Source organism: Paramormyrops kingsleyae, chromosome 12 (genome assembly GCF_048594095.1).
Source record: "Paramormyrops kingsleyae isolate MSU_618 chromosome 12, PKINGS_0.4, whole genome shotgun sequence".
NCBI lineage: Eukaryota > Metazoa > Chordata > Actinopteri > Osteoglossiformes > Mormyridae > Paramormyrops > Paramormyrops kingsleyae.
In genome coordinates, this window is record NC_132808.1 from 14,536,219 (window position 1) to 14,548,091 (window position 11,873).

Here is an 11,873-nt window from a genome sequence, read left to right on the forward strand (position 1 = left end):
CACAGTGTCTCCTGCTTCACCTTATTCTTGTGTACTGCTGTCTTAGAAATTTTGAACTTGGAAGCAACCTGCTGCTCAGCGTAGCTTCAGCCAACAGAACCAGGATTAAACCAGGATTTAAAAATACAGAATTGTTTAATAATATAGAGTGGTCTCTTTTTTTTCCCTGTGGCCGTATGTGTGTGTGTGTGTGTGTGTGTGTGTGTGTCAGACACTCCTTCGCTTTCAATTGGTTAAACTTGCAAATGCTTTTCCACCTTCTGAATGAATCCAGATTTTTTTTGAATAACAAGGAAATATGCAACGTGTGCATTCTGATTTACATACTGTATATAACTCTGTGTTCACCCAGAGGCATTCCAGAACATTCTGTTTCATAAAATAGGTGGTGTCACTGTCAGAGGCAGAAAGAGTTATTTTAACAGGGACAGAGAAACAGAAGGCAACCAGATTCACAGAGACCAGGTAATGGCAGATATTGCATTTTGTCACCATTATGCTTTTTAAGTATAGTTGTCCTATATTCTAGTTCTTACACCTGTGATAGCTTCATACATTTCAAACACTTCTATTACTATATATAGAACATTCTTTTTTTGCAGGGAGTTTGGAGTGCTTTGTTACTCTAAAGCAGGAGTGACCAATCTTACCCAGAAAGGCAGGTGTGTATGCAGGCTTTCACTGCACCTCCCTAATTACATCATTAATTAGAGCAGCGGTTCCCAAAGTAGGGGTCGCGACCCTCTGGGGGGTCGTGAGACATTGGGGGGGGGGGGGGGGGGTTGCGAGATAATTTCCAAGAAATCAAATATTTTTTTTTAAACTATTACAAATAACATTTTATCAACATTTTAACATTTTATATTAACATTTTATCCATAACTAACAAAAGATAAAAACTAGTAGTTAATAGTTACATTTAAAAAAAATGCAAATTAAAAAGCCATCAGCCTTTCAAATTTCTTTCCGTTTGATCGCGACCCCTGAGGTGATTACGACAGATTAACGACACATCAATAGCGTCAGTTGCAGCAGAATTTATAGCACCATGTTAAACATTCCGACATGTGCACGTAACGTGTAGGTAATTTTCATCGCTTTATGCTTAGGATATTATTATTTTTTTTTAATTAAACGAATGAATAAATAACAATTTAAAAAAAAGTTATATGGTTGTTAGCGCTTTGTGTTCTTTTGTGATGTCATGCTCTTGTTTGGATAGGATATTTTGTTGAAATTAAACAAATGAGTAAATTACTATTAAAAAAATTATATGGTTGTTAGACCATTGTGTTCTTTTGTGTTGTCATGCTCATGTTTGGATAGGCCTATTGGTGCATGGGCACTGCTGCGCGCAACATTTGTATATTTTAACCACTTCCGAGGATAGTGGGGGTCACGAGTCACTGGCACGGTTATTTTGTGGGTCGCGAGCTGAAAAGTTTGGGAACCCCTGAATTAGAGGACTGATTGGCTGAAGAGTCCTCACACCTGAGTTTGACCAGTTGACCTAAAGGTTTCCCAAAAACCTGCAGACACACTGGCCTTTTGGGGAATAGATTGGCCACCCTGCTCTAAATATTATATTCACTGCAAAAAAAAACTCTTTGGTAAATTCAAGTACATTATATATTAATTATTTTTCATCGTATTTCTAATGTGACTCTAGAGTACTATAAGGTGGAGCAGAGTGAAACAATGCAACTGCTGACTGAGAAAAACAACAAGGACAGAACATACTGTAGCTTTTGGCAGAATATGGAAGGTTTGCTGCTGGGCGGTTTTAATAGAGTTATGTGGAGTAATGGTTTCAGCTGAATGCATCACAACCAGAGTTAAGCATGAGAGAAGATGGTCATGGTGTGGGAGCCATTTCAGCTGCTCTTACTGCTGGTTCACTGTGAAAAGTCAGTTAATGGTCATGAGAATTAATGCGCAATACAATATTACAGAATGATTTGCTTTCCACAACTGAAAATGAGGAATGCTCTAATAGTCCACGTAATTTCCCCATGGGGAGCAATAAAAGTATCATCATTCAGCTGTATGTCTCTGTGTTTGAGTGACTGAGACTGCTTTTGGACCTGTCTATGTGTATGGGTGTCTGACTGAAACTGCTTATGGACCTGTCTCTGTGTATGAGAAAGAACAGGTTTAGTCTTGGTTTTCTAGATGTCCATACAGCTTTTATTGTCCTTATACTTGCAGCTACATTTCTTTTAAACTATGCAAATGTTTTCATATTCTTAAATGTTTTGGCGGCTAATTCCCTATTGTAGTTTGGGATTTGAAAGGGAGTCAATATACAAATAGCTTTGCATAATGTGTCTGTGTGCATGTGATCAAATGCATATGAAATGATCAGTATCATAATCCATGTTTTCTGCAGCCCATTGGATTAGCATGATGGGTTGTAATGTGATTCTTCTGCTGAAATTTCTACTGATTTCAGGTCAGTTTCTGTCATATGGCACTTGAGATATTTCTCATGAGCACAACAAATTTACATATTGACCAAATCTGCCAAAAGCAAGTCATATTATATCGGTATTTCTTAGATTTTTTACAGGACTTTTGTTTTACACTTTTTATACATGCCAGAGACAAATCTACTAAATTTACATTTGGATTCAGACAAATCTGATTATTTACAGTATGTATGTCTTTGATAATAATGTATATCCATCAGCCTGTCAGTTCAAAGATGGACTTACAAAAGCCTTTCCTCATCTTGTCAGATCAGGTTTATATTTTTCTATTTGTGATCATGTGTATTTGTTTCTCTCTGCCTGTGTGACCTTTTTACAGAGTTTCACAGTCACTGTTCAAGCCTTTCACATCCGTACCATTTTGTAAACATAAACTTGACCTGGACTGACGCCCAGGCTTACTGCAGAGAGAACTACACTGACTTGGCTACCATTGACAATATGAAGGAGATGAAAAGACTAATTGAGTCTGTAGGCTCTGATTATACTGGGCAGGCTTGGATAGGACTGAAGAAAGGAACATCATGGAGATGGCATTGGTCCTCAGCAGAAGGAGAGACTGGGTACACCAACTGGGAAGCAAGTCAACCAGACGACTGGGATAATAAGGAATATTGTACTGAATTCAAAGACAGTGGTGTGTGGAATGATATTTCCTGTTCATCACAGACTGATAAATGGTATTTCTTCTGTTATACTGGTAAGTAACATTAACCAGCTCTTTTTTGACAAATGGAACATGCCTTTGAGAGTACACTATCCAGCCATAACTTACCCCATAGTAGCTTTAACAGGTAAAAAGGACTACAGTCTAAATGAGAATACATTCTCTTGTATTGCATGCATATAGGATCTGTCAAAAGGTTGAGTTGAAAAGGCTTTTTGAAATAAGTGTTTGGGTTCTGCCGACATTTCTATAAGACAGCCACACAAGTAAATTCACATATACGTATAGAGCTTAGGGGAATTAAAAAATGGTGAATGGGGCAGGACTGTCACCTGAGTGAGTATAATGGATGTCAATCACACCCCATTTAGACCTAAGAAAAATAACAGTTGTTGTGTATTTAATGGCATCATAATAATAATAATGGAATCAACATTTTCACATGAGCAGTTGGGTTGACTGTTTTATATAAAAAAAAGTATGTTGCTTTTCATTAAAACCATCAGCTAAGCATGTTGGAAGTAAATGATTTCTGGGTAAATGATGTTTCTTATGCTATTTACAACAAATCCACAGCTCCCACCTGTAAAGACGGAATAAATTCTACCTGGAACTTCACCTTGATTAACCAACATATGAATTGGTCTAGTGCTCAGAACTACTGCAGACACAGTTACACAGACCTGGCCACTGTGAGGAATAAAGAAGATAATGACTTGATACATAAAATGGTTACAAGTGGCATTCAGCCATGGATTGGCCTGTTCAATGACACATGGGAATGGTCAGACCTGTCAAACTCCTCATTCCGTAACTGGAAAATTGGTCAAAATGATAATCAGAAAAACACATGTGCTTTAGCACAGGTCACCTGGCCTGGGACATGGGATATGACACCATGTGATGAAAAGCATCCATTCATATGCTATGATGGTGAGTAATGTAACTTTTCTGGGAGGAGTGTCTGATTCTCATTTTTATATAGAAACTTTACTTAATACTTTAAAAATATACTACACTTCTAGTTAAATGTAGTGTTATAAGTACACATAACACTGCACAGTTGCATCAGAAAGTTATTTTGTCTTCACCGTTTTCTGAATTTAACTCCCTCTACCCTTATCATAATAAATTATTTTCTCTAAGTTTCCAAATGTCACATGACTTTCTCCTGAACCCGCTTTCTGACAATCATCTTACCTTCTGCCCCAGATAACCTGATTCTGGTAAATAGTAACATGACCTGGAATGAAGCCCTGAATTACTGCAGAACAAACTATTCAGACCTGGTGTCTGTCCACAATGAGGAGATCCAGTACTGGGTCAGTAGGAGGGCTGAGAAGGCCTCCACTGAACATGTCTGGCTGGGGCTGCGCTTCTCCTGCTCCCTGAACTTCTGGTTCTGGGTCAGTGCAGAAAATGTCTGCTACCAGAACTGGGCCCCAAACAACATATCCAACAATAACTTCTGTGGAAACACAGGGGCAGTACAATCTAAAGACCCACATTACTGGGTCAGCCTGCCTGAGACTAAGGAGCTCAACTTCATCTGCACCAAAATTCAGGCTGGTCCAGGAAGACAGTACCTGCAGGAATTGTCAAAATGTATAAATGTGTAACGTTTTTGCTTCCTCTGTTTCTGCTGTAGAATTAGAGTTGAAACCCCTGCTCTTGATCTCTAGCACTCCAGATTCAGAATCATATATGACTAGAAGACTGGTTGTGTATTGAATTAGAATTTAGTGATTAATTATCATTGTTGACACACCACAGCACAACAAGAAAATGTGTTCTCCGCATTTAACCCATATGTGACATAGCAGGGGGCAGCTAATTCAGCTAATACATGCTTGGGGACAGCACCTTGCTCAGGGTGCCTCAGTAGTGCCTTGCTGGTCGCAAGTGCATGTCCCTAACCATTAAGACACCAATGCACATCTGAACAGTGGTGTCAGACAATGGGTAATGTTGCACCTGACAAACCAGGGCACTGCCTGGATGGGGGACCCTACATAAACCTTGGAAGTAATTTTAATACTTTCTGTATGACAATAATAAATGTAAATAAATAAAATTAAAATAAATAAATAATAACTTTGCTTATGTACTGGTTCCTGCCTTCACACCACCCCCCCTCCCCCCCCCCTCTCCTTGTCCCTGTCTCCTGCCTCAAAAGAAAATGTGTTTGATCCTCTGGTGTGCACACCTATCATGTAAATGACATATGCCGTCAGTGGCTTTTGCTAATTCTGAACACAAAATAAGACCAAAACTAAAATCAGAATGTCAGAAGCACAAGGAGAGCAGAGAGCGAGAGGTAAAGTTAAAAGAGGCCAAACAACTACTGACAAGTTTCTTTCAGAAAACAGAGTCCAAAGTGCCAAACAGAAAATACGCTGCAGTAACACTAGTTAGCTTGTGGTGTGGTGGGGGGAAAAGGGGGGCCCCTGGAACACTAAATATTCCATCCATCCTCCAACCACCTACCCTGGTCGAGGGGTGGGGCTGGAGCCCTTCCCAGGCAGATCAGGGTTGGAGTATACCCTGGACTGGACGCCAGTCCATAATTGTGTTCACAAAGGTTAAATCATTAGCATTTTAACAGAGCTGTTCTATGTCGAACCCGTTAATATTGTTCCACTAGGATTCTGGAATCTCTCACACCTGGTTACACTGCATCACACTCAGCCTTTCAGAGACCTTTAATGGAGAGACATTCAGCTAGAAAGAATTGTTCCTATTATGATTGAGACAGGAATAAGAAAGGGGGTAAGGAGGGTGGTTTGAGTCACTTTTACCATTACAAATACAGCAGAAACCATAGTGGGGGCTTTGGATCAATTGTAGATGCTGTCTGAATGAATCACTGGTACTCACACTAGCAAATCTGGGCATGGATTAAAAGAAAACTAAATCTTTGGTAAGAACTCCACATGCATGAGAGAGGACCAGAAGGGTTTCAGGACAGATATTATTCCCCTTCAGAATGGGTAAGAACAGACTGACATGCCATTATACTCAATACTGAAATTTGAGGTGCCTGAGTTTTCTATTTTTTTGTATATTCAAATGATCAACTTCTTGGTTAGCTTACACTGAAAAAATGTTTTTCAAAAATAATTATAAATTGAAGGATCTGTCATGCCTTGGCAGCTGACAGTTTGTTATGTAACTGCGAGCAACTCTAGGTCTGGGGGACGGAGAGGGTCCAGGAGGATCAGAGTCAAGCTGCCAGGGTGTAGCATCCAAGGGAACTGCTGTGGGAGGAGATGGGTCCCTTGGTACCTCGGGGTCCCACGGTGGACCAGCAGGCATAGGTGAGCCGGTCTAGAGGAGACTTAGAGAATGAAGATGGAGTCGAAGCCCCCTCTGACTGGGATGGGACACATCAATACTGACCCACCGCCTCTGACTGAGCCCATGGCTCATGGAATCTCCCCGCTTCTAGGAGAACATGGGCCAATATTGATGCCCAATACTGTTCACAAATGGACATCATGGAGGAACAGGAAATCCCAGGGTGAGACCTAGAGGGGTCCCCACGGGATCCCATTCCAGTTCTTCAGAGGGAACATCCTCTGGATTCAACTTGGCCTGTAGTCTGGGGGCCTGCAAAGCAGCTGGGGAGTTGGGCACCGGTGGAGCGGCCGGGGAGTCGGGGAACTGGATGCCGGAGACAGTGAACACTACATGGGAACTGGTGCTCTGGTGGCAAGGTGATAGCAGATAGGACTGGAGCTGCCAGTGAGGCAAGCACCAACCTGACAGCAGGTATATCGGGCACCAGTGAGACCATGGAGACCAATGCTTCTGCAGTGGCCTCCTCTAGGCTGGGCACAGGAGACTTAGGCAAAGTGGCCTCCTAGGGGCCTGGAGGCGGGGCTGCAGACATGAGTGAAGCAGTTTCCTCTGGGCCAGGAGCATGCACAGTGGGCGTGGGCAAAGTGGTCTCCTCGGGGCCTGGAACAGGGGCTACAGATGTGGGCAAAGTGGTCTCCTCGGGGCCTGGAACAGGGGCTACAGACGTGGGCAAAGTGGTCTCCTCGGAGACTGGGGCGGGTGCAGCAAAACTGGCCTTCTCGGGCCTGAAGTGAGCATTGGAGAAACAACTGTAATGTGGAGTGGGTGATTTTTATAAATGATTATAATAATATAACATAATATACACTGTCTGGCCAAAATAAAAGTCGCCTTTTGAATTTTTTGTTGGACCGTCTTTAGCTTTGATTGTAGCGCACATTTGTCATGGCATTGTTTCCACAAGCTTATGCAACATCTCACCCTTTATTTTCATCCAGATTTGCATTCATTTCTCACCGAGATCTGTTAGTGATATGTGAAAATAATTCCTCATGCTCCCTGAACCACTCTTTGACAATTCGAACCAAATGAATCTTGGCATTCTCATCCTAGAATATGCCCATGCCAACAGGGAAGAAAAAAATCCATTGATGATAGATGGAGGTTTAACCTGGCCATTCAGTAAATTCAGGTACTCAGCTGACTTCATTTATTGCTGCATAACATTGCTGAGCTGTAATAATGATCCAGTCATTGGCTCTTAAGTATTTGCTGATATACATTCAAATGATGACTATTTTTTGGCCAGGCAGTGTATATGATACATGTTAGAAAGTTTTATTTTATTACATGTTCGGATTTCTGAAATCTGTTATTTTGTGTTTGGCCATTTAGATGTGTGTGACTTAAAACAGCCCCCCCAGAGCATGTAGTGAAAAATGTAGCCTAAGATTAGTGGCAGAATGCACTTACGGTGTCATTTACATGCGACTCACCCAAATCATGTAAATTGCCCAGTGCTTTATGGCATATGGAGTCATCCGACAAACTGAAGCTATATGGCATCACAATAAATGGTTCTTACCGGCTGGACTCTCCGGCTTCACCGCACACCCGAGGTGCCCGTCATTCTGTCACGGTAGCCGGCGGGTGAGCGGTGAAGCAGGAGAGTCCAGCCGGTGAGACGGGCAAACGGGGTTTAATGAGCACATACAGTACTGTAGAACTGAAGGCGACTACACATAGTAACAATACAATGACGGAACTTGGGACTACTGACTTAGACACGGACTAAATACAGGAGACAGGCTAAGGGTAACGAATCACAGGTGAGAACAATCAGGAAATCACACGAGGTAACGAGGTGGGCGTGGCACACATCGGGATCGAACGGAGCGGATCGTGACAATATTATTTATGGGTTAAGATTTTAGTGAAACATTTTGAATTCTTCACACATGCAGTATGTTTATAGAAAAGAAATTTGCCAAACAAATATATGTTTTGTATATGCAAAACGTTTATTCAAAAAGCTCTTTATACACAATGAATTTATACATATTTTGAAGTAAACTCCCTATTTCAAACTAATTTTTACCTATTCATTCAATTACTGCTACTTTAGAAAAATACTTTTAGAACTGATAACAAAATTTGTTTTGCAACAAAGCTGTAAGCAGAACAATCTTGTCTTTCAGAAAAGTGAACATACATTTGTCATGTCTGTGTATACACACATTTGTGTGTTGGTGTGTGCACATGCATCTGTGTGTGTGTGTTTCTGAGCGTGTGCATCTGTGTGTGAGTGTGCGTCTGTCTGTGTAGGCATGTGTGATTTTGTGTGAGCGCATGTTTGTGTGTGTGTCTGTGAGTGTGAGCGTGTGCATCTCCATGTATTTACTGATTGAGTATTTAGAACGCGCCCCAGTAAAATGGGTCTGGCCACGCCGATGATCCAGCATGACTTCACGTCAGACCGAAATACATAAGTGTCTGATATTTTGCACAATTTTTCACAACATTGCAGTTTGTTTTCCACACGCAGACTCCGCCCACGTCACGCAACGTCCAAGCCGACTGTATGTTGATTAATTATGTGTGGGTTGACTAATTAGTTAAATGATTACAGACAAGACTATTAAATTGATATAATTTTAAAGGAACATAATTATTTGGACTGATTCATTGTTTTTGTAGTGATCATGAAGTCAACTCAGAGGAAAGGGACCCATCTCCTCCCTGCTTCTGGACACATCATCAGTGATGTTCCTGGAATCATTGGGTGTTTCGGGTCTTTCAACATCATACACCCTCATCCAGGTGACCCAGCCAGGGCTGATCAGACCCCAGCTTGTGTCCAGGTGGCTATCTAGCTACCACGACTCCATGGTTCTCCTCTCTTGAGACACAAGGGTACTAGCACAACCCCAGAACATGACAGATCCTGGCTTTTGTATTAACCACATTTCAGTTAAAAACATTAAATCAATTTTCTTGAAATTTAAATCATTAATCAATAGTGATGTGCCAGCAAAGGACCTGATATTGTGACATTGATGAAGTATTGTGAAGTATTGTCAGAAAAGGTGAACGACCCACTTGCGGCTCAAAAACACAAAACAGGGTTTTATTAAATGAACTAAAAACACTAGAAAAGACTAACAAAAACAAAGGACCACGAGGGATGAAAAGTAAACAAAGAACTAACTACAAAAACAGGGCAGGTAACATTTAACACCAGTGGCCTGTACTACGAAGAGGGGTTACTGGCTTATCGGGATAACTTTGCGAGTAACTTGATGACGTGTGGTGTAACTTCGCGATTCACCCATACTACGAAAGGTGGTTATGTTTTAGTCGAGGCATGCTGCCATGGCAATTTACGCTAAGTCTCAAAACTACTCCGAGCAGTTTTTGTTCTTGTTTAAGTCGAGGTTTCTGCGTAAGCCAGCCCTATATGAGCAGCGCCCCTCCCACTACAATTTCTCCGAAGACAATGCTGGTGTACCTGGATGATCCGTACGACATTGGCGCGCAAATTGTGAGGGGCTCTCTCCGCAGGGCGAGGGTTTTTAGAGACCGCCAGAATCTGCTGGCATACCCGGACGATATTCTCCATGAAAGGTATAGATTTTCATCCGAGGGAATTCGTTACCTTTGCCAGTTGCTCGATCCAGAGGTCTCCACTCGCTGCAGCAATGCCCTCACAATCGAGCAGACAGCATGCCTCGCACTGCGATATTTTGCCAGTGGCCAGTTTATGTATTCCATCGGTGAACATCTGAGCAAGAATACTGTTTGCCGTGCGGTTCGCAAAGTGGTGCTCGCTCTATCTAAACTGTTGGATGCATTTGTGGTTTTCCCTGGTCATTTAAGTGCTCTGCGGAATAAAGAAGGGTTTCATGCAATCGCAGGTAAATCGCAGTATGAAATTATTCTATTGTCATAGGGAAATTGTTTTTGCTGACACAATTTCTCATACAGTAGGATTCCCAAGGGTCATAGGCATTAATCGATTGCACACACATCCCAATTAGTGCACCCCTGGGAGAGCACGAGGGCGATTATGTGAATCGCAAATCTATTCACAGCATCAATGTACAGGTATTTTTCTCATAATATGCTTTTAGATCTGATATATGGGCTAGCGACTACACGTGTACCTTAGGTTCACCTTCTCCTCACATAAGGTGGTGATTTGGAATTTGTTAGCTTCTTCTGTAACGTATATTTGTTATGACTGATGTACTATTTTGATAGTACAGTTTTACCTCAGTATACATCCAAGGATCTAGAACGGACTAAGGATGCATACTGAGGTACCACTGTATTTCTCTTTAAGGAAAAGTTAGACAGGTTCCTATAGTCGTTTCCTCACTACACATATGCCTATGTTTAGTCCTGTTGTACATCATTTGATTGTGAAACACTGGCTCAACTTTTATGTGTCATATGAACATGACTTTAGAATATTTTTTTTTTCTTGCTTTATGCGCTTTTTACGTTACTCCTGTCTTTCTTAGCCTCTCTGTCCCACTGTTGTCTCTTTTAAAAATTTAAAAAAAAAAAAAAGCAGAATAAGCTTTGGAATGGCTTTCAATCCTTAGATGACATGTGATCACCAGTTAATGGTCACAAGCCTGGACGCACAGTGGGCAGGCTCAGTACATGACTCTTGCATTTTCAGGGAGTCCATTGTCTCAAAGACTTGAAGAAGGCAAGGCAATCAGTAGTCTACAGATTTTGTTACACAAATTTGCGTGTGACAGTTGCTCTCCATTTCTTCAAAGGGCATTTTGATGGCCTGTTGCTGGGGGCCCGGGGATACCAAGTGTTTCAGGCATGGGTAATTCCTTATCCTGACCCTCTAACAAGGCCCCAAGCAAAATTCAATTCCGCCCACAGCCTAACAAGGGTCAGGATAGAAATGACATTTGGCATTCTAAAGGCACGTTTTACTTGCCTGAAAGGCCTACGAGGTACGGCCAGAGAGGGCCTGTCAGGTGGTGTCAGCATGTGTGGTGCTACATAATATTGCGACCATTAGAAAAGAAAAGACCCCTAATCCGCTGCCCATGCCTCCAGACATTGTTGACCCTGTGACCCTTGACCACCCCACAGGACGTGCAGTGAGAGGCAATCACAAACCAGTGTTTTACCCATTAAAATAAAAAACTCCATGACCATGACCACATTGAAGTCTTGTTTTTTATTAGTTGGCACTCTCCTACAAAGTAAAAGTGATTAATTTATCATGGTACATATACAGTATAGATTAAATACTGATGAATGTATAGCAATACTCTCTTCATGCTTGAGCTGTTGAATTTCAAGCTTCAGTTTCTTTATTTGGAGTCATTTCCTCCTGCAGTCCAACTCAAGCATGTGCTTGTAAATGGAACGCACATTGTCTGTTC

The 11,873-nt window shown here is 41.6% G+C and overlaps 1 protein-coding gene across 5 annotated transcripts; it reads left to right on the forward strand.

Annotated features, from left to right (window-relative positions):
• Positions 1-371: 371 nt before the first annotated feature.
• Positions 372-5,200, forward strand: LOC111838511 (C-type mannose receptor 2-like). Of its 5 annotated transcripts, XM_072697536.1 has the most exons (6): positions 389-465; positions 2,390-2,452; positions 2,570-2,653; positions 2,809-3,189; positions 3,733-4,089; positions 4,369-5,200. In XM_072697536.1, the coding sequence occupies exons 4-6, from the start codon at positions 2,931-2,933 to the stop codon at positions 4,773-4,775; spliced, it is 1,023 nt and encodes a 340-aa protein (XP_072553637.1). In that variant the 5' UTR covers positions 389-465; positions 2,390-2,452; positions 2,570-2,653; positions 2,809-2,930; the 3' UTR covers positions 4,776-5,200. The 5 variants fall into 5 exon arrangements, with proteins under 5 accessions (XP_072553634.1, XP_072553638.1, XP_072553637.1 ...); XM_072697533.1 differs by lacking the exon at positions 2,570-2,653 and having other exon boundaries at positions 372-465; XM_072697537.1 differs by lacking the exons at positions 2,390-2,452; positions 2,570-2,653 and having other exon boundaries at positions 376-465.
• The last annotated feature ends 6,673 nt before the right edge of the window (positions 5,201-11,873 follow it).

Excerpts from the sequence above, each read along its gene's own strand:
- LOC111838511 (XM_072697532.1), top strand. The coding sequence starts at position 2,377 with ATGTTTTCTGCAGCCCATTGGATTAGCATGATGGGTTGTAATGTGATT. Across the intron at positions 3,190-3,732 it reads GTATTTCTTCTGTTATACTG|CTCCCACCTGTAAAGACGGA; the intron begins GTAAGTAACATT and ends ACAAATCCACAG. Across the intron at positions 4,090-4,368 it reads TCCATTCATATGCTATGATG|ATAACCTGATTCTGGTAAAT; the intron begins GTGAGTAATGTA and ends CTTCTGCCCCAG.